The sequence below is a fragment of the Lemur catta genome, chromosome 20, assembly GCF_020740605.2.
Source record: "Lemur catta isolate mLemCat1 chromosome 20, mLemCat1.pri, whole genome shotgun sequence".
Classification (NCBI taxonomy): Eukaryota; Metazoa; Chordata; class Mammalia; order Primates; family Lemuridae; genus Lemur; species Lemur catta.
Window position 1 is genome coordinate 21,830,330 of NC_059147.1, and position 23,524 is coordinate 21,853,853.

General features: G+C 34.9%; 1 protein-coding gene across 7 annotated transcripts in view; it reads right to left on the reverse strand.

Moving 5' to 3' along the window:
* Nucleotides 1-23,524, reverse strand: part of NFAT5 (nuclear factor of activated T cells 5) — a 118,982-nt gene that overhangs the window by 18,377 nt on the left and 77,081 nt on the right. For 3 of the 7 annotated variants that reach the window (XM_045533375.1, XM_045533371.1, XM_045533378.1), the window contains 5 exons: nt 23,094-23,266; nt 13,961-14,095; nt 13,797-13,849; nt 7,342-7,474; nt 3,507-3,617 (listed from right to left, as the gene is read on the reverse strand). In XM_045533375.1, coding sequence (XP_045389331.1) covers nt 3,507-3,617; nt 7,342-7,474; nt 13,797-13,849; nt 13,961-14,095; nt 23,094-23,266 — 605 coding nt within the window. The remainder of the gene's footprint in view (nt 1-3,506; nt 3,618-7,341; nt 7,475-13,796; nt 13,850-13,960; nt 14,096-23,093; nt 23,267-23,524) is intronic. The other 4 variants (XM_045533377.1, XM_045533373.1, XM_045533374.1 and 1 more) reach the window with 3 other exon arrangements.

Below are 23,524 nucleotides of genomic sequence, written 5' to 3' on the forward strand. Positions count from 1 at the left end.
TGGCATCCTCCTAGCTCACAGCAACCTCAAACTCCTCGGCTCAAGCAATCCTACTGCCTCAGCCTTCCGAGTAGCTGGGACTACAGGCATGCAATACTATGCCCGGCTAATTTTTTCTATATATATTTTTAGCTGTCCATATAATTTCTTTCTATTTTTAGTAGAGATGGGGTCTTGCTCTTGCTCAGGCTGGTTTTGAACTCCTGAGCTCAAACAATCCACCCGCCTCGGCCTCCCAGAGTGCTAGGATTACAGGCGTGAGCCACTGCGCCCAGCCCATTTCTAGCTTTTAATTTAAAGTGAAAGATGTGACTCTTCCTTTCACTTGAATACTTAGAGGCCACTGTAGGGTTATTGATTGGCTTAATTTAAACATTGTTGTGCCTCAGGGAATAGGGAGATCCAAGGAGATGGAGGAATGGCCAGTTGGTGGAGCAATCAGAACACACATAGAATTTATGGATTAAGTTTGCCATCTCATATAAGTATAGTTTGTGGCATTGCAAAACAATCAAAATATTAACATAAAAGATCACTGATCACAGATCACTATAACAAATATGATAATGAAAAAGTTTGAAATATTGTGACCAAAATTTGGCACAGAGACACAAAGTGAGCACATGCTGCTGGCACCCATACACTTGCCTGATGCAGGGTTGCCACAAATCTTTAATTTGTAAAAAATACAATATTTGCAAAGCACAGTAAAGTGAAGTACAATAACATGAGCTATGCCTGTACTTTTTATCAGCCTCATATTCTTTATCCTTTCCTTCTGGAATTCCAATAATATGAACATTAGATTATTTTCTATTGTCCCACAGATCCCTGGGGATCTGTTTTTTTTTTTTTTTTGAGACAGGGTCTCACTCTGTCATCTGGGCTAGAAGGCTTCTTTGTTTCCTTTTTTTGAAGTCTCTCAGTCTCTCTCTTTTTTTTCTTTTTTTGAATTAGGGTCTTGCTCTGTCACCTGGGCTAGAGTAGTGTGGCATCATCATAGCTCACTGCAACCTCAAACTCCTGGGCTCAAGTGATTCTCCTGCCTTAGCCTCCCGAGCAGCTGGGTGTGCACCACCATGCTTGGCTAATTCTTCTATTTTTTTGTAGAGGCAGGGTCTTACTCCTACTCGGGCTGGTCTAGAACCCTGGCCTCAAGTGATCCTCCCATCTAGACCTCCCAAAGTGCTAGGATTACAGGCATGAGCCACCACGTCCAGCCCCATTCGGTTCTTTTTATAACTTCCCTTTCTTTGCTGAGATCTTCTATTTTTTTATTTCTTTCAAGGGAATTTGTAATTACTTGTTGAAGTAATTTTATGGTGGCTTCTTTAAATAACCACCATAATAGTTCCAACATCTGATTCATCTTAGTATTGATATCAGTTGATTTTCTTTTCTCATTCAAGTTGTGATTTTCCTGGTTCTTAGTATGACAAGTGATCTTATTATTATTTCTTGGACATTTTGGATATTAGTTGATTCTTTATTCTATTTAAATCTTAATACATGTAGTTACCCTGTTTAACCTGTGTAGGTTCTAGTCTACTTTTGTGTACTGTAGTTTTAATGACAGTTTAGTTTTCTGAGCCCTATTCTGGTCTGATTTGTTACCCTGGCTCTTCTTGAGCTGCACCTGGATTCCTGCTGCTCCTTTCATGAGAAGAAGGTGTTTCCCTGGGCTATCTGGTATTATTAGGTGGGGGTGAAGGATGCTGGATCTGCAGGATGGAAAGCATTTCTCCTGGTAGGTTCTCTGGTCTCCTGTTGCCAATGGGCTTCCCATTTTATCACAGTTGGTGCTTTTAGAAGCAGGGAAGCACCTATGTGGGCTGCCTTCTACCACTGGGTGAAGAGTCAAGAGCAGTGGGTTTAGATAGCTCCCTACCACTGGGTGAAAGATTGGGAGACCCCAGGCCTGGTTTACCTTCTGCATCTGGGTTGCCTTCTGCCACTGGGTGGAAGGTTGGAAGATGCCTGGCCTATATTCTTCTCTCTTGGGAGGAGGGTTAGGAGCTGCTAGGTCTGGGTCTCTGTCTCTCTCTCTGCTGTTGGGGGAAGGATATGGAAATACTGGGCTTGCTGGGTGCTGTCAGTGCAGGCAGAGAATCTGCTTGCTCTCGCCTGGTGTAGGGTGGGGAATGGGTTGGCCCTCCAAATTCTAATATTGCCATTTTTGCAGATAGATCAATCTTCTGCTACTGGCATACGTGTGGCCCATGGGCAGATCAGGCCCACTGCTGCTGGCAGATATAGGTTACAGGGAGGGTTGGCTCTCCTTGGTTCTGCTGTTGCTGCAGGAATGGGTATGGCATAGATTGGCCCCTAAACTCCACTGGTGGCCACCTGCTGCCACCTGATATGATCATCCCATTAAGTCTCTGCTGGACTTTCCCTTTCTTAGTCCTTTGGCCAAAGACAGCAGGCTTTTCTTGCTTATTTATTGATTTATTTTTTGTGTATGCCTGTTGGCAATTTTGGGCTACAGGACTCTCAGGTGCCCAATTTGGGAAAAGTGGGAGATAAAACAAAAACCCAAGAAACTCACTGTGGTGTCATTCTTTTAAGTTCTGAGGTTCCTAGCCAGTACACCTTCTTCTTTTCATATTTCAAAGTGCTTTTATGATTTCTGAATTATTTCCAAGCTATTTAGTAGTATTTAGAGGAGAGGAGCAGGGAAAAGTGAGACTATACTACTTTGTCCCAGAACCCACAACTGTATTTTTTTTTTTTTTGAGACAGAGTCTCACTCTGTTGCCCAGGCTAGAGTGCCATGGCATCAGCCTAGCTCACAGCAACCTCAAACTCCTGGGCTCAAGCAATTCTACTGCCTCAGCCTCCCGAGGAGCTGGGACTACAGGCATGTACCACCATGCCCAGCTAATTTTTTCTGCATATATTTTTAGTTGTCCAGCTAATTTCTTTCTATTTTTAGTAGAGACGGGGTCTCACTGCTCAGGCTGGTCTTGAACTCCTGACCTCGAGCAATCCTCCTATCTTGGCCTCCCAGAGTGCTAGGATTACAGGCATGAGCCACTGTGCCCAGCCCCACAACTGTATTTTAATGGGTCTTTAAGCAATATTAAATGGCTTGAGAGATACCAACTTATCTTTTCTTCCTACATTTTCGATATGTATTTATTGAGCCCCTACAATGTTCCGGGCATTGTTCTAGGTTCTGGAGATCCAGTGATGAATAAGATGGGTAAAGTCTCTACTACTTTAAAATTACATTCTAGTGAGGGAAGAAAAAATTGCAAACAAGTAAAATTTTAATACTGGAGAATTAAAAAACAAAAAACTCCTCCTCTTCAACATATACTAAAAATTATGTTTATATGCCAAATGAAGGAAAATATCAAGTTGAAAAACAAGTCTGCATTCAGTTAAGTTAAACAAATATTTATTTTACAAAATGGAAGATACCCTCCTAAGTGTTGTAAGTATATAAGGGAAAACAAAATACTAAGGTTTGCTAGAGAAAACATACAGGATCACCTACTTACAATTTTTAAGAAGAATCAAATTGGTACCTTTCATGGCCTCTTCAAAAGAGCAAGGTCTTGCTGGACTGGATATTTCCTTCTTCACATTTACATTCAAAGTACCAGCTACTGCTATTTAAAAAAAAAGATAAATGTACTTATCTAAATTTATTCACCCTAACAAAATTTGTACTTTAAAAACTTTAATTGGAATATTTTGTCACAAAGCATCACTAAATTACTTGTTTAGCAGAAATTCTAGGTTGAGATGAGTTTTCATAACCAGCAGTCTATCCTTTAAATTCACTGATCTCCAAGTGGGCAGAGCATATGATCACTTACCAAAACAAAAACAGAATAATTTTTATAAAGCCTTCTTATAACAGTATACATGTTGATGATATCAGATGAACAGAAGATTGATATAAGAATATCAATCATTTAAAACTTATCAAACATACTGGGACACTAGCAAGAAAAAAATTTACTCATTCGCCTATATAAATGATTTAGTAAAAAATACTGATTCAGAAGCATTAGTCAATTAATGGTTGAGCTAAATTAAAATAAGTATGAACATACTGAATCTGTAATATTATGATTACTATTTTTGTAATACTTTGAAAAAAATCTTTCTTAGTATTAATGGAAAATTGCTAGGCTCCTGTATCTAGTCATATCAATTGTATCTACTATGACAAGTTTATATTTAACGAGCCTACAAATAAAGATCAGTACTAAATGATAAAGGAAATAAATGGATTCTTGCTTCAAATGACTATATGTTAATTTTATTTAAATATATTTGAATTTCTATTTTTCAATGTATTTATTTTAATTCACTAATGTGTCAAATGATAGTTGTAACTAAGTGAATAGAGACAAAATTGTACACATCTTCTCCTAAGAATAAAGTGAATTAATTTACCTTAGTACGTTGCACAGTAGATCCAACAAATGATTTATACACAATTGAATGAAAAAGAAATCCATATACAATTTTTATGCATTAACATTAACTCTAACAATTACAGATTTTAAAATAGAAACTAATCCTTGGAAAAATTTTAAATTTCTACTTTTGAATCAAATTATTAGTAATTTGTTTTTATAGCATCAAAAAATGATATAGGTATTATATGTCCATTTCTTACAGAAATCACCACTGCAGTCACAGCAAATAATGTCTAATTTTTGTGTCTGAGTAAATTTAAGCAAAAAAATTAAAGATGCTTTAGTGCTGAAGCAAAGCTTCAGTGACTAACTGGCATTAAAGGTTTTATGACTCTGCCAAGTATCTAAGTGCCTGACAGCATATACATAAGATATATGACTTGGGCAGTATAGCTCCAGAGGGTGTTAGAAGGGCTGTGTCTGGCAGAGTGTGCAGAGGGCAGGATAAGCCTTTGCCCTGACACTACCTTTAGCTCATGTACCAAGTACCCAGGATCCCCAAATTTTCTGTATAACTATCCTAGATCATATGAGTGCTCTTAGGCCTATTGGGTAGACAGAGCTTAGAAGCACTGGCTAGGGTATCAAGACCCTCCAAGTATAGGATGGAGACACAAGTGGGAAAAGAAGGGTGGCAAGCTGAGGATCTTCTTTCTCCATGCTGCCATATTCCACCTTGGAATCCTAAAGTAGTTCAAAAATTCTAAATTCAAATCTGGCCTTCCAGGTTGTTATGAAGGTATTTTGGTCAAAATAGGAGTGAAGGAGGTATTTTATTTAGTGATTTGTTAGTTTTATTTATAACTTTTAAATATTTAGACAAATGGTATTAACAGTCACCATTTCTACTCTGACTTGAGAATACTAGGGTGGGCCTAGTTTTAGCTGCTATAATGATACACTATTGAGTATTTAAATATTTAACCATAGTCCCTAAATGAATTGCAAAAGCTATTAGTTTGTTATACAGGGATAGGGCAAATTTTCTGTGCCCAAGATTTCCTGAAATCATATTCTCTCTCATGAACACCTCAAAAAACTATCACATTTTAGAAAATCCAAAAAAGTGAAATTGTGGGAAGATTCTTTAATTAGGTATGTCATAAACTCAGAAACTGAGGCATTAGATCTTATTATGAAGTTTGCATACCATATATTTATTCAAACAAGATTTTCTAAGAGTGACTGCTATCTATGATATACAAAATATATGGGGGGAAAACTTGAAAGAACAAACATATGGTAATGATTACCCAGGAATGGCCGAAATTAGGCAATTATATAGCCTTTAAAGCAGAATACTTTAAAGCTGCTTTGTTTGGCAAATTTATCAAAGAAAAGTTTCTAATAATCACCATTTATCACTGAGAAATGAGGATTCTTAGTGCTGATGCTAAGTACTTCAAAGTCTTAAAGTTCTCTATAATTGATCAATAAAAACAAACAAACAACAAAATCTCAGTATTTTTAGAACAGCAAAAACTTTAAGCCTATTCCTTGACATACATCCCCCTTCTTCCCACACAAGTGATACAGAAGCCCCTCAGGAAACACATTCTTACATATTAATTACACCATCTTTTTTCCCCACATTTACACAAGCTCCTGCACAATATTCAATGTCAATATTCAGTAACTACAGTTACTAAAATGCTTTAACTACCATTAATTTTAAATTGACTTTGCTTGGATTTTTGAGGCCTTCCTAGAAAGAAAACAATCAAATATTTGGTCTTTGAGTGTAAACCAATCTTCGTTCTATTTTTGTTGAAGCCAGAATATTATTTCTAAACTTTGCCTTTTCAGTCCAAAGTTCTTACTCACGATTTTTTACTGTGAGACAAATACCAAGAGGTATTTCATTAGTGGTATACTGTGGCACACTTTTATAGCAAACCAGTGGAAAATAACCAATGTTGCAAAATTTAGGCATGATTAAAAACAATACAGAGAATAGATAAATAAGGTGACCGAAAGTAATTACCAAGAATAGTTCTAACTCTGTCCTAGATACTGTATCCCTCACTTTTTGATGCCAGGGCTTTCTTTCCCTGCCACCTTTCTTCACTTTCCACCTCACTGGATCCTCAACTATTTGGGAATAACATACCAATAAACTAGAGAAATGGAAAAACTGCTAATTCTGAAGTACTCCTGAGACCGGAATGAACTGAACTAATGGTAACCACGGCAGACACCAAGCGTAGGTCAATGGGAACATGCAAAGTGTTTCCGTTTCCAAAATGTTCTCCCTACTTTTGCCAGGAGAAGGCTTTTTTTTTTGTTCAGGCAACTAAATGAATGTAGGCAAATAACTCATGAAATACTTCATAGCCAGACACCTTCTAAACTTTTAACATTTCAGATGGTCTTGTTCCTTCAATTTCTAAAATATCTTATTTTACCTAACTGCTTAAAATTATATTTTAAATATTTATTTACCACCAATCTTTGATATTTTTTATTTTACCATTTACCACTCCAGGCTTTTGTCTTACCTCTCTCAAAATGCATCCTATCAACCAGCCAAACTAAACCGTTAGCCATTTCCCAAAGTTGTCACTTTCACCTGTCTGCATATAAGAGGTACTCAATGAATGGTAACTCTTGGTAAGGTCTTGGTAAGGAGTAATCTGCAAGATAGTTTCAGAGAGTCTGACTTCATAGCATTCCTGGCTTTTATTATTAGAGTATAAGGTAGAAATGATTCCCTTAATTTAAGAGTAAAAGCAGTATTTGGTGGCTGTCTTCTTAGGAAATAATGCCATCTCTAAAAGAAACAAGCATCAACCCATTGATACCAGCAACCTATTTTTTTGGTTGGCTTGGTCATCTTCATATCCTTCCAAAGAACTAGAAATTAATTATTCACTTTAGTTCAGAATTTTTTATGTTGACTTACCTGGGTCTGGAGTATAAGTGAATGGCTGAACATCATGAGATCTTCCAGCATTAGTCACTACATATATTCCCACTGATACAGGCAAAGTTATATGTTGGTCATGATAGGGGGGAACCTTCACAATAAGATGATTCTAATATAAAGAAAAGTATAAGAGTCAGAAAAGAAGCAGTATTTAAATTAAAAAATTTTAATTAAGTTTAAGTACATTTCTTATCAGCTGTAAAGTTTTGAAAATCTGATTAGAAAAAGAATATATTTAAAGCTCAGGTTCACAGGCATTAGGAGATTAATTTTAAAATTGCTTGTAAGGTAAAGTCCAAATGTCTTACAATGGCTTACAAGGTCCCTGTCCTGTCAACTTTATATCATTCCCACTCTCCCCTTAGCACACTATACTCTAGCCACACTGACCTTCTCGTCTGTTCTTCTAAGATACTAAACTCAGTTTTACCTCAGAATCTCTATACTTGCTATTCTCTCCAACTATAATATTCTTTCTTCACCTCCTCAAATGGCAAGTTCCTTACCTGTTTTCAGGTCTTAAACAAAGGTCACCTCCTCAGAAAAGTCTTCCCTGACCATCCTATTTAAAGTAACACTCCTCCCCAACCTGACTACGTAATCTTGTTTATTTCCATTACAACACTATCACTACCTAAAATTACCCTAATTTTTGTCTCTCTCCAACCACCAAGAATCTAAGCTCCATGAGGATCTAGGCTGTTTTATTCTTCACTCTACCTTCCTTCTTAAGAATAGTACCCTACACAAAATACACACAAATACATTTGTTGAATAAAAGAATGAATAAATTAGGAGGAAAAAATATGCCCACAAACAGCAAAGTCACTTATCATATGTTCTGTACAACTTCAATGTGAGATGTACTACCCAATGCAGTTCACTACTTCCTAACCACTTAATTCTCATTTAAAGTCAAATAGGGTTCAGTTTATTCAAATCTCAGTAAATGAAGGATATTTTTAGTCAGAATACTGGCAGAAGCATCCTTAGAAGAAAAGGGCAGAGTTCATAAATGTTTCACCAGTATTTATTTAAGGGGACTACATCTTAGAAGACAACATGAATCACATTTGACTATTTTTCTTCTTCATTAGTAGATTATAGTACTGGAAAGGAACATTGGGGGTGGAGATTATTATGTTTTTTTTACTAATGATCTGATATCAGGAGGCCAAAACTGACAGCTCAGGGTAAAGTAAATTTGATGACATTTTTAAAATTTACTTAAGACTGTAGTTGGTTGACTCAGCTGAATAGAACATGGGACAAATGAGATCAATGCCAAGATTTCAATTTCTGAGCACTTAATTTGTTTCTGAGCCATCTTAAAACACACTCTCTGAAATAAAGTCATATTATAAATAAAGAATTAGCTTCTAATTTATGGCATTAACAGGATGCCTCCTAAGTTAGCCATCTCAAAAAAGCCACATAGTTTAAAACCAGGTGGAAGAACATGTACAAATGTGTGTACATCCAGTTACTCAGGGGGGAACCTTAAAGCACATGAGGTCATCAAAAATGAACTAGCACTGATACAACTTCTAAGAAACAAGAGTTTTTGTATCTTGTCTACCTTTGTTTTTATTCTATTGTTCAGACACTATGACTATGTCACAGAACCAGGCTACCTACAGTTAAGGAGATGGTTGAATGGATAGCTTGTGAAGTATCCTTCTACTTTTAAAATTATTTGGCTAACTCTATAATTGAAATTATTCTTCTGAATAACAACTTATTTCTTGGTAATTATAAACACAATTAGTATCTAAAAATCAGATGCATATTTCATCAAAATATTATACATACATATATAGTTTTATTCCACTTGCTTTAGAAAGCATATTTAAGCAAAATTAATTTGAAACCTTTTAAAAAATCAAATGAACCTATTTTGCTATGAATTCTTCATATTTCCTTCAATCTGAATCTAGAAATTCCTGATTTGAATTAAAAATTAGGTAAATTTTGAATAGGGATCAAAAGTTGTTTTTAATACTACTCACATATTAGGAGCAATTAACTACTACTCAGCTAGGAATACAATACATACAAAACATGAAAGGGCTGGGAGGCCTTTACAGCAGGTATAATGTTCTTCAGGGCAAAAAGAGAATATCTAAATTTTAATTTCTTAGAAAAATCTGCTTGGATTCAAAATAATTTTTTTTTCCCTAGCAGATAATCTTTTTCTGCTGTGTATAAGGAATGGATATTTTTCAATCTACTATGAGAAAATTACCATTGCCATATTCATTTTACAGTTGGGAATATATATAATTGAACTTGACTAAAGACACATTACAAAATTACAATTAGAACCAATTTGAAAACACAAAACCTCTAAACTCTTGAGTCTTTGTTTTTTTTTTTTTTTTTTTTTGAGACAGAGTCTCACTGTGTTGCCCGGGCTAGAGTGAGTGCCGTGGCGTCAGCCTAGCTCACAGCAACCTCAAACTCCTGGGCTTCAGCGATCCTACTGCCTCAGCCTCCTGAGTAGCTGGGACTACAGGCATGCGCCACCATGCCCGGCTCATTTTTTTCTATATATATTTTAGTTGGCCAGATAATTTCTTTCTATTTTTAGTAGAGACGGGGTCTCGCTCTTGCTCAGGCTGGTCTCGAACTCCTGACCTCAAGCGATCCACCCGCCTCGGCCCCCCAGAGTGCTAGGATTACAGGCGTGAGCCACCGCGCCCGGCCATTGAGTCTTTGTTTAATCTAGTTCTTCCCACAAGTTCTGCTGAGTATCTTTTTGGCATTTATTTCAAGAATTTTCTTTCTATATTTATATTCTATCTTCCCCTAAGCTATCTTTTTATGTATATGTGTATGTATACATACACACAGAGACACATAAATGTGTTTATATATTTATTTTTTAATAGACAATATTATACATAATTTATCTAAAGTTGTTAAAAGGGAGTACATACAATGACTATGTACTCACATTTGGTATATATAAGCATGACATGTATTATGGCCTTGACTAGAAGAGTTAAATATTAAACAAAGAACTGTTTTCTCAGATTTCATCAATCTCAATATTTATATAACAGAAAAAGTTTAATACCTGATAACTCAATTTTGAGGTTATAACTAAATGGTTATCATAATTTTTCATATTTGCAATTTGCAAAATTATCCCTCTGTCACCTGGGCTAGAGTGCAATGGCATCATCATAGCTCACTGCAAGTTCAAACTTCTGGGCTCAAGCAATCCTCCTGCCTCAGCCTCCTGAGTAACTGGGACTACAGGTGTGTGCCACCATGACCGGCTCATTTTTCTATTTTTTTGTAGAGATGGGGTCTTGCTATTGCTCAGGCTGGTCTTGAACTTCCTGGCCTCAAGCGATCCTCCCACCTTAGCCTCCCAAAGTGCTGGGATTACAGGTGTGAGTCACTGTGCCTGGCCCTGATATTTCTTTATTGACCACTGAAATTTCTTTTTGTTCACCACATTTTCTTCCCTCTAAATGTCTAATTTCTATCTTTTTTCCTTTAATATGATCTCTACAATCAATTCTCTAGAATCTCAGCTCTGATTCCACTCTAAGAAAATACTTCCCAGAAAGCCCCTTTAGAAAAAAAAGAAATAAGAGCTCTCTCTGAAATAGATAATTTTAAAATGAATGAAATCACAGAATTAATGACAGATCATATTATGATTTAGTTTGTTTACATACTTGCTTGCAAAAACCCCAGGACCTCTAGATATAGCCACCAAATAAGGATATAATTCCTTTCCATTCCACCACATGTCTTATTTTTATGATTATTCTTCTTTAATCTATTGTAGCTGGCATAACTGCCCTGAAAAAAAGTGTTTTAAAAACATAACTACCCCATGCCTCAAAGGGAGAGAGAGAGAAAGGGAGAGAGGGGAGAGAGAGAGGGAGGATTGACTTGTTAATATAAAGTTATATATGAAATAGCAAGTTAAGACTATAATTTGTTGGGGCTATTTTATTCATTTGTATGGCAAGTCTTTCAATCTCCAGAACTAGTCTCCTTATCTATAAATACATATCATAAGAGTAAGAATTGTAATAGAACATTATAAGCAAGGGAGTTTACATTAATCTAACCAATTTGTCAAAAAACAAAATGTGTCAATAGCATACAAAAGTATTACAGGGATAAATTAAGTTTCAGTCAGGATTAAAACTCTAGATATATAAGAACCTGGTTGAAATTAGGGTTTGAAGTACCCTCAGAAAGAACAAATGGACCTCAGACCACAGAGTCCTCTTTTTCTTTAGGGTGAATAAAAATGAACTAACAAGTTTTTCTTGAGTATCTGTTAAGTGTTTGGAACACAGAAGAGTCATAGTACATTGTCCCTAACCTCCAGGATTCCTCTAGAAGAAGCTACTGGTGGTTCATGGGGAGTGGGGATGGTCTGATCAAGTTGCATAAGAAATAATAAAATGTCAGCATTAGAAGAAGGCTCAAATAATCTAGTGAAAGAGCTTGTCTTATAGATTAGAAAACTGGGACACAAAAGTGACTTGTCTTACTTAGATAACCCAGATTGTTAATGACAAAGCAGGCATTAGAACTGCAGTTGAGACCAGTCTGACAACAAACCCTAGGAGATATTGTTTAATGGTTTATGTGACAAAGGAATGACTGTTAAATCCCACTAGCTCTTTTTCTCAGTGTGTAGTAGCATTCCTCTAATAGTCTAGAGGAATACTTTCTACATAGCATTAGGCTAAGTATTTAGGAAGCTCCTACTTTACAGGATACTGTGTAGTAAAGAATTACCTTTACCCACAGATAGGTCCGGTCTTTGCCCTTGGCTATCGGGAGGTGATCTCTAGGCCTCTGCAATGTCTCATCTGATAGGATTATCTTTGTTTGAGGGCTTTGGCCACCAGACAGTCTAACAATGTGATTTATAACGGGAGATTTGGAACATGCTTAATATTGTTCTGACCTCTGGTATAAGTGAAGACCAAAGGTCAGCTATATGGGCAGTATATGATCAAGTCTGAATAAAAACTCTGGACACCAAAGGACTGAGTGAGCTTCCCTAGTTGGCAATTTTCCGCATACTGTCACACACTGATGTGCCAAGAGGGTAACATGTCCCTGAGGATGAAAAAAACTTGGTGTTTGAGATCCTCCCAGACCTTGCTCTATGCACCTATCCCTTTAGCTGGTTCTGATGTGTATTTCTTTTGTTGTAAAACTGTAATCATAATTATAGCACTTTCTAAAGTTTTGTGAATTGTTCTAGCAAGTTATCAAATCTGAGGGGACAGTAGGAAAACCTGAATTTGAAGCCAGCTGTTAAAAAGGGATGGTGGCCTGGAGATGTCTGAACTTGTGGTTGGTATATAAGTGGTAGCAGTCTTGGCTGTGCCCTTAGCCTTGAGTTTGGCAATATATTCCATATATAATGTTTTAAATGTTTTTACTAGTTTTTTTTTAATATACAAAGGAATAAAAACTAAATTTAAAAACCACAAAGGAATTATAAACTTTTTGGATAAATTGGCTGTAGATTCCCCAATTTTTGCTTCTTCCATTCCTCTACTTGTTTTTATGTGTTCCTTTCTATCCCCATCAACTCCTTACACTAAATTTTAGGCTTTGGGTATTTTATACATTAGCTTGTTCCTGCTCCTGTCTTCTCTCTCTGACCTATACCTTTACACATTACTCAAGCTCTTATCCCTTATTATTTGGAAAAAAATATATGGTAAGGTCCTACAAATACAGACTAATTAATATAAGTACGATAAATGCTTCTAAACGCAAGAAGGTAACTTTAACAAACATAAAGCACAGGGCACATAGCAGGTAAATCAATAAATATGAGTTTCCCTTTGATGTAACGATATAGTAGGGTGAGGTTAACCTAAATCCTCAGAAAAAAATAAATATTAGTAAAGAAATGTTTCAATTATTAACAATGGTAACATTTGCTAATGCTCTTAACTTTTTAAAATAGAGAATTGGTCATGTTTTGTATTTGTGGAATAATTCTACTTCAGTTAAACAAACTTAAGAAACTTCTTTATTTAAATTATTTAAATTAGAGACAAGGTCTCACTCTGTCACCCAGGCTGGAGTGCAGTGGTACACTCATAGCTCACTGCAATCTTGAACTCCTGGGCTCAAGCAATTCTCCTGCCTCAACCTCCTGAGTAGCTGGGACTACAGGTGCATGCCACCACATCTGGCTAACTTCAATTTTTTTTTTAAGATGGGGTCTTGCTATATTGTCCAGGCTGGTCTACTGGGATTATAGGTGTGAGCCACCATGCCACACCCAGCCAAGAAAGAAACTTTAAACGATTCATATCAATCCCATATGAAGAGGAAATTTAATCTATTGATTCAGGAACATTTCAGAACAAAACTGAATTGCTCAGAGAGTAAAGAACCAAATTATAAAAAGGGTTAAATTATACCTGATGAAATAATTCCATGTCGATTTCAGCTTCTGACTTCCAAGAGTTTTCATCTGATTGAAATAAAAACAGTGACTTACTTAATATTTGAATAATTTTTTTACTTTATAGCTATGACTATATCAATATAACAAAATCTCTGTATCACTAACATGCCTACTTACCAGAAACATTTTCTTGGAAAATAACTTTAGTTCCTTTCAGAAAATTTTTGCCAATTAAAAACACTTCCTCTTCTCCTTTCACCGAACAGCTATGCAAGCTTTTCTTTAATATCTCTGGCACTCCTGCTGGCTGAGCTGTGGATATACATAAACATTCCATAAAAAGAACCACCAACACCTCTTACCTAAAATCAGCTTGCAATTATCCAGTTCTAGGAGTTGTCTTTGTTGAAGGAAGCATAGTGAATATTTTGACAATAACACAATTATTGGAGAGGCTGTAATTCTTGTCCCACTGACATCAGGCTTGGCCATGTGACTTGTCTGGACAATGAAATGTGAACTGAAAAGTGATATGCCAAGTCCAAACAAAAACTTTAAGAGCCATCACACGATTCCACCATCTCTGTTGTTGTAAGCCCCTGAGATTTTTTTTGTTTTGTTTTGGTTGTTTGTTACTGTAGCATCACTTAGCTTCTACCTACTGATAAAAACAAGTAAGTATCCCATCTTTGTTAAATACAGGTTGAGCATCCCTAATCCAAAAACATGCAATCTGAAATGCTCCAAAATCTGAAACTTTCTGAGCATATCAATGGTGCCAGAAGTGGAAATTTCACACTTGACACATTATTTTTCACTGTATTAATGGTATATGATATTTTTTACTGTTAAGTACTTATTTGTGAGAAAGTATAAGAAAATGGTTTATTGGTAGTATATAAATATGGAGTCAGGAATAATGGTGATGCCAAAAACCACAGATTCGTCCACTTGGCTGGCTAAGACAGTGACATTTTTTTTTTTTTTTTTTTGAGACAGTCTCGCTCTGTTGCTCAGGCTAGAGTGCCGTTGTGTCAAGCTCACAGTAACCTCAAACTCCTGGGCTTAAGCAATCCTTCTGCCTCAGCCTCCCGAGTAGCTGGGACTATAGACATGTGCCACCAGGCCCGGCTAATTTTTTTTTCTATATATATATTTAGCTGTCCAGATCATTTCTTTCTATTTTTAGTAGAGACGGGGTCTCACTCTTGCTCAGGCTGGCATTTTTGTTTTTTGATGGTTCAGTGTACATAAACTTTTGTTTCGTGCACAAAATTACTAAAAATATTGTCTAAAATTACCCTCAGGCTATGTGTAATATATACATGAAACAAATGAATTTCATGTTGGGACTTGGTCCCATCCCCAAGGTATCTCATTATGTATGTACAAATACTCCAAAATCCAAAAAAATCCAAAATCTGAAACACTTCTGGTCCCAAGCATTTCGGACAAAGGATACTTAACCTATATTTAAACAACAGATGACATTTTCAGCAATATCAGGGAGTTGAAAAGAAATTATGAACATATATAAAAATACATTGTCTAGAACTCACAATGTTAATGTACGAACAGAATAAAAAGGGTTATTGGTCATACACTAGCAAATATATACCCTTTTAAATGAAGAAATATTTAAACCAATTTATTTATAGGTCACTTTTTGGAGTAACATAGGAACAGGAAATTTGTTATTAAGATATTCAAGAGAAAGATGGTAAATACCATTTTAATTAGAAAACAATAAGAGGTGCAAAATTATATAAATATGTTGCATTAACAAAATGAAATGTAAACTCTAAACCTTTCCCCCTATTTTCAAACACTATGTGGAAATTCTACTTCACTGATTACTGTTAGAACTTTTTTTCCTATCTCCTTTTTTCCTTTTATGTTTCTTTTTTTTTTATATTTTCTTTTTTCTTACAAGCCACACCAAGGGAACTTTTTTCCTTTTATGTACTAAAGGCATAAGATGGCCACCTGAGGCCCTTAAGGTTATAATGTATTTATCTTCTACATATTTGTATTTATATTACAGAAAGAACTAGTCTGTACTTTCAAGATAACTTTTAACCTTTTAAAAGGTCCTTTCTATTAAAAAGTTTAATGGTTACCTAACAGGACAGATTCCACACTAAACAGAAGTAAAGTCAGGATTATTTAAGCATTAACTGTTTTATTTTGGTCTTTAAGCAGTTTGTAAGCTGACTCTTCAAAGGGATCACGTTGCTTAAACATAATAACACAGAAAAAGCAACCACCTTTTTGGCATTATAAAAACAGTAATGCTTTTAGATGCTTTTCAAATAACAGTCTTAAAAATAAAGCTGAAAAAAATTAATGAATATCTGAATACTGAAAAATAACTAAGCAAGTGTTTCAACCTGACAAGAGAGAATTTATAAAGTTTTGTAATAATGTCTGTGAGAGGTATATATTAAATAGAAAATTTTAGAATAAAAAGCCTCCATCTGATCATGTAAATTACTAATCATGCCGAAAATTTTAAGAGAGCAATAGTAGTTTACTTAATGATATTATCCTTTTCCCATAGTTGTGGGATAGGTAGGAATAAAAGAAGTAAAAACTTGTTAAATTTAGAGTCAGATTGAATTTAATAAGCATTTTAAGATAAAATCTGATATACATTATATATAAGAAAGCTATGATTTATTTTGTCCTATTAAAAGTTATTATAGGAAGATAGATATGAAAACTGATAATTTTTTTTTTTAAAGATTGGAATCTCACTATATTTCCCAGGCTGGATTCAAACTTCTGGGTTGAACTGATCCTCCCATCTCAGCCTCCTCAGTAGCTGGGACTACAGGTACATGTCACTGCACTCAGCTAAAAATTGGTATTCTCAATTTGATATAACAATAATATACATACCACAACAAAAAACATATATACTTGTGTTATCTGGAGAACTCTAAAGATGTTAAGAACATAAAAGGGGATGATTCTTTCATCCCCTTAAAAACAAACAAACAAAAAGACAAAGGATTCAATGGCCATTGTTAATTGAACAATCAGAAGTAGGAATTTTTTTTAAAGCCACAAAGCACAACATGAATCCTGGCATTAGGCCTTCTTTCCACTCAGTGTCTATAGATGGAAGATCAAGTATCTGTTTCCTCTCCTCCCATCCACTTCTATCACCTTTTGGCCCTTACTTCCTTTCCTACCTCTCTCTCATCTTCCTGTTTCCTTCTATCCCCCATTCCAATTCTAACCTTTCTTACTAACCTATTTCCTTTTTACCTCTCATTCTACTCCAACTGTTTAAACCTACCAAAAAGGCTATATTCATGGAAATACACACAAGCCAGAAACCCATAATGGAACAAACATTCCTGTTTTTAATTTTTTAAATAAAAAGATCTTTTGAGTCCTTTGTTTCGCTGTGTATATGTTTATTCTTCCTCTTCTTCCATACCCACTCCCCAAAGTCTAAGTTTAAGCCTCAAGCTCCCTAAGGTGGTCAGGATAAAATTCAAATTATTTTGCTCAACACAAGTCTCTTTATGAAAGAGATCTTGCCTAGTGCTCTAACTTCAAATCTTACCACTTCTTCATACCTTTTTGTTCTAATCACCTCAAACTGTTTCTATTTATTTTATTTTATTTTAATTAATTAATTAGAGACAGGGTCTCATTTTGTTGCCCAGGCTGGGCTCAAGTGTCTTCCCACTTCAGCCTCATGAGTAGCTAGGACTACAAGTGTATTTGCCACCACTTGGGCTAATTTAAAAAAGAAAAATACTTTGTAGAGATGGGGTCTCACTATGTTGCTCAGGCTGGTCTTGAACTCCTCCTGGCCTCAAGTGATCCTCCTGCCTCAGACTTCCAAAGTGCTGGGCTTATAGGCCTGAGCCACCATGCCCAGCCCCAAACCCTTTTTAAGTTGCCCCACAGAATCATATTCTTTCAGGGAGTGTATTTATACACTGATCACTCTACCCAGAATGACCTTCTTCTAAGTTCCATTTTGTCTGGCTTACTTCTATTTGTCCTTTAAGAGACAGTGCAAGTTTTACCATCTCCAAGCAGTCTGAATTAGAGGCTCTTATTTTTTTTTGAGACAGAGTCTCACTCTCTTGCCTGGGCCAGAGTGCCGTGGCATCAGCCTCGCTCACAGCAACCTCAAACTCCTGGGCTCAAGTGATCCTCCTGCCTCAGCCTCCCGAGTAGCTGGGACTACAGGCATGCACCACCATGCCCGGCTCATTTTTCTTCTATTTTTAGTTGTTTCACTAATTTCTTTCTACTTTTAGTAGAGACGGGGTCTCACTCTTGCACAGGCTGGTCTCGAACTGCTGAGCTCAAGCAATCCTGCTTTGGCCTCCCAGAGTGCTAGGATTACAGGCGTGAGCCACCACGCCCAGCCTACAGGCTCTTACTGTGCTTCCACTGTACCTTATTCATGCATCTACTGTAGATATATAGTATCTTTATATAATTTTATAATACAAATGGAAGTTTATATAATTTTATATAGGTATATATGGAAATTAACATAATTTTATAATACAATTGGAAATTTACTTGTCTGTTTTTTCTCCTAGACTGCTAAACTATATGCTCAAGTTTCATCTCTTTATTTCCAGAGTATGGCACCTTATAGCTATCCATTAAATTAACTATGAAGCTTTCCAAAAACAAACATGCCTAAGATCCACCTTTGGAGATTCTGATTAATTGGCATGTCTTTTTTTTTTTTTAAATACACCACAGATAACTCTAGCTTATACCCAGGATTGATAAACACTGCATTTAATTTATGTTGAATAAATGAGTGATTGAATGGGCAATGAGGCACTATTTTGTTATTAAAACATGGTACTGTTTCTCTGAACTAAGCTGTAGCCTCCAGTAAGTCAAACTATTAAAAAAAAAAAGCTCATCTGAACAATTTCACTACCTGCCAAAATTTGAATACAAAATTTTTAGTAGTATATCATACATTATTTTTAAAAATGGGTCAAATAAAGTGATTGAAGAACAGAGACAAAACAATGATCAAGTTGAATCAAAGAAATCATTTCTCTCCAATATTTTCAGAAAAATGATGATGAAATAGGGAGACATACAGAGAAATGTTAAAAAAACAAAACTGAATACAGTTGTCTTCTGTGAGTCATAAGACAGAAATTCAGAGAAATGTTAAACAAGAAACTGCCTACCACATGACCCAACAATTCCACTCCTAGATATCTACCCAAGAGAATGGAAAACATACGTGCACACCAAAACTTGTACACATATGTTCACAGCAGCATTATCCACAGCAGCTAATATGTGGAAATAACCCAAATGTCCATTAATGGATGAATGGATAAACAAAATGTGGTATATACATAAAATAGAGTGTCATTCAGCCATAAAAAGGAACGAAGCATATGCTACAATATACATGAAACTTGAAAACAGGGTAAGTGCAAGAAGTCAAACAAAAAGGTCATATATAATATCATATGATTCCTTTTATATGAAATGTTCAAAATAGGCAAATCCATAAAGACAAAGTAGATTAGTGATCGCCAGGGACTGGGGTGATGGGGGAATGAAGTTTAGGCTTGCTTTTCAGCTAATGGGTTTAGGCCTTCTTTTGGATGGTAATAAAAATATTCTAAAATTATATAATGGTGATGGCTGCACAACTTTGTGAATATACTAAAAACCACTTAACTGTATAATTTAAAAGGCTGAATTTCATGGTATGTGAATTACATCCTCAGTAAAGCTGTTATAAAAGAAAAAAACTGACACCTAAGAGACAGAAAGTATGAATCTGATTATATATAAATTGAAAATAAGCAATTAAATGCCTATAATGCCAATATCCTACTAATAAATTATACAGTATAGGACAAGAAGTATATCCACTATTATGTTACAATCCATCAAAATAAAATCCTTCCTATAGTCTACAGTGGACACCAGCTCAAAACAATGGGCAAATAAAATCAGATATGTCTTTCATCTGTCATGTCCCACCTTTAATAAACAAGATTTATTCCTTCTCCCATTATATAAAAAGTAAAACTAATCATTTCTATTCTATTAACATCACAGAGTTTTTATCAGGACCAAATGGGATAAAGTAGTATATTACTAGTAGGAAACTCCATTAGAACAATACTCACTAAGGAGGAGGAATGACTTATCTACTGCGGAACTGAAAAAGCGGGGATTGGGCATGATTAGCTCGGCCTTTTTCCTCCTCCCCTCTTCTGCATTTGCCTATCAGCACAAAGCATACATTAGACTGTTCTTTGCCAGGTGGTAAGAGGCCTGCAATTGTGTGAAGGCTGCTTTGACTGGGTGGACTGGTATATCTAATTACAGACTGAAGAAGCCAGTCCTATTCTCTAGTAGTTTTATCAGTAGTAAAGTTGGTATTTTCATATCAATTTCTCAGACTCTTAAGGGTCTAACTCTAATTCCAAGGGGAATATTTATTTGACCTCAATATACATGAAAGCACTTTCTAAACTTTAGAGTACAACACAGAGATAAGGTACTACTATGAAAAATGATATTAAAGCTAATATCTTTTCCTGTTTATCTAGTCTAATGCTTAAGCAAAAACCATTAAAAAGTAATTTTAGAAAACTTAAAATCGTTCATTTTGTTGCCAGTTAAATAAAGCAAAATTAACCGACCAACTACAGACTTCTGACTAGTATATTTGCTGATAACCTATGAAGATCAACTAAAATTATATAAACATTTTGAACACAGAATGCTGGATTTTTAAAAAAGTAAATCATTGACCCATTAGGAATATGCAGATCAAGAGGCTTAGATTCTCCCCTAAATGATTAAATCTTGAATATTCATAGAAATTACTATTAGAAATATTTTAAGCTATTAATGTTTTAAGAAAAAACTAATTTTACATGAAATTATATGAAAATAGTAAAAATAAATATGAAAAGTCTTTATTATGTAAACTTATTTGCATATTAATTATTCTAACACTTTCTCTTCTAAAAGAGACATAGGAACCATCACTGCAAAGGTATCTTTTCTTTTAAAGGAGGTACTGACCATGTTTATCTAAGTTTCTCTAAGCAGATGGGCAAGATTAGTTAAGGAATTAATTAATTAATTAAAGGAATAAAAAAGTAATCAATTAAAGGAATAAAAGATATATCCTACATCTTCATAATAAACAGCATCTTCAAAAGGAAATAAAAGGGACAACATAAATATTCAGTAAAATCCCCTTATATAAATTAAAATCTATTTTCTAAATTCATAAAAAGTCTAAATTACAGAATATAAATCTCCTTGGTAGAGGAAACAGTTCTCTAAACAATAATTTCACATTGTAACCATAGTTCTAATCACCCAGAAGCCATGACAAGAATGAAGTAGATTGTTCAAACTTGGTTTCAGCACTAATTTAAGTGATTATGTGAAAGCAGAGGCTTTGTTTGAATCTTGGTTTTGCTATTTACTACCCATGTGATCTTGAGGAAGTTATTTAATCTAAGTCTCAGTTTCATCAACTATAGAATGGAATCCATATAAAGGTGATGATTAAATGATACAATGCTTATAAAGTAGTAAATACAATCCCAGGCACATAGCCAGAGTTCAAAACTTGGTAGCTTTTACTATTAGCTAAATATGCCTTCCATTGTATGTTGCTGCTTCTTAGGGCTATCATACTCATCATACATCATATCCATCCCAGAAGCAGCTTCCTAGGGAGATATACTCATTTGCAATACAGACACATACTATCATTAATGGTGATAATGAACAAATGATAACTGCAGATGAAAATTTTTAGAAAATCACATTTCTATTTCTTTTATATTTTCTACTTCTTTTGTATTTTCTACCATGTTTAGCTGGATATATTCATACTTTATCAATACCTTAATAAAATAGCAGAGGAGGAAATGAATGAACAAATTAATGAAGGAAGGAACAAACAAATAAAGTGGGCAACCATTTCCCAGTTCCTACTAAAGCAATATGATCTGAAGCATTTTCCAGTCCCTGCTAAAGTACCTCCTGGCTCTGGCCTTCAGAGAGTGGCTATGGTCATGCTCAGGTATTAGATCATGTAAAAGAAGAACCACATATGCCCCACAAAAATTGGAACTCCATCCTAATAATATTCAAGTTGGAGCATATTATAAAAAAATTAAGAAATGGAGCACCCTAATTAGAAAAGCTTTACAATTCAATAAACCATCTACAGATTATTCATTCTGCCCCTATCTGAAGGTGACAGAATGGACATGGAATCTACAAACTTTAAAAACAGTCTATTTGTAAGTAAATATTACCTAGAAAATTCTCTAAGGAAATATTAGTATAAAAACAAATTTTTCATAATAGTGAAAAACAGAAAAATCCACATGAGCTCTCTTGAGATCAGAAAGATATTTCTAGTACTTTCCTTTTAAAATTGGAATGCTTGCTAAGCTAATGTTTAGCTATAAAAATTCCTGATATGAATTAAAAGGGAAAAATATGATTTACAAAGGATGAGTAATTTGACAAAACTAAGCTACAATTAAATAACAAAGGCTCTGTAACTATCCAAGGAATAGCAAGATCATAATAGCCTCAACAACCACAGAAGAAATTCAACTGAATGGAACAATTCTTTTTTGCTCTTTTAAATTCAGGTATAGATTATAAACAAGCAATGCCAAAGAAAATAATTCATAATAAAAATCTTAAGAGATGTAATAAAGGGAAAATTTTTCCTTTTTATTCCATGTAATAATAATCATTAGCAACTACAATTAGGTGAGTCACACATGACAACACAATTGGATTTAAACACAAATGCATGCATGCACATGTCATTTTCTTTCTATTCCAAGGTAAACTGTAAGAATTTCATTTCCCACTTTCCAACTATACTATAATACATAATTTATAATCAAAACTTCCAACATGCTGTTCTTTGCAAAGTTCTGCTTACTTTATTCTTATGTTCTAACACAAAACAGAGTTAGGTCCACAGCTATTTATCACACAGTGAGGATGCTTGGAAAATCCTTTAGCTTTGCAATTTACTTTACTTTTTAAATCAGTATATGATGATAAGAGGCAACTACAGAATGCTACACACCTTTGAATTTTACCCCAATTACTCACCTTTAGTTTACTCTAGAAAATGTGACTACTGCTTTGAAAATACTTCAAATTTTGCATGATCACAAGCTGGAGTATGTGAAATATCTAATTTAGAGATGTCTGAAAGATTAGTAGAAAATGAAAAAAAAACCTCTATAATTTAGTATCTCCATATTTTCTTACTTACTACACAAAATTGGAGAAGAGGGTGTTTGCAGTGTCAAAGTGGAGCCATCTTTCCTCATGATATTAACTCGAAAAACCAATCTGGCACGAGTGCTTTTTTTCTTGGAACCAGCAATTCCTATTCTGGCTTCAACATCAGCATTCCTCAGTTTTAATATCCCTACGCAGTCCACCCTAACACAGAAAAAAATATACAAAGTAACATTTTGTTGTATAAATAGTACAGTGTTCTTTATCAACAAGTTTCTTTTTTAAAAAAAATTTGCTTATTATTTGAATATGTAATACAGTCATAAAGTTCCAAATTCAAAACGCACAAAAGGGTAAACTATATATTCATTGTTCCTGATGTTGTCACCCTTTTGTTTATAATAATAACAAAAAAATAGTAAAAAAAAAAAAAAACCGCACTATTTCTATTTTAAAATCTGA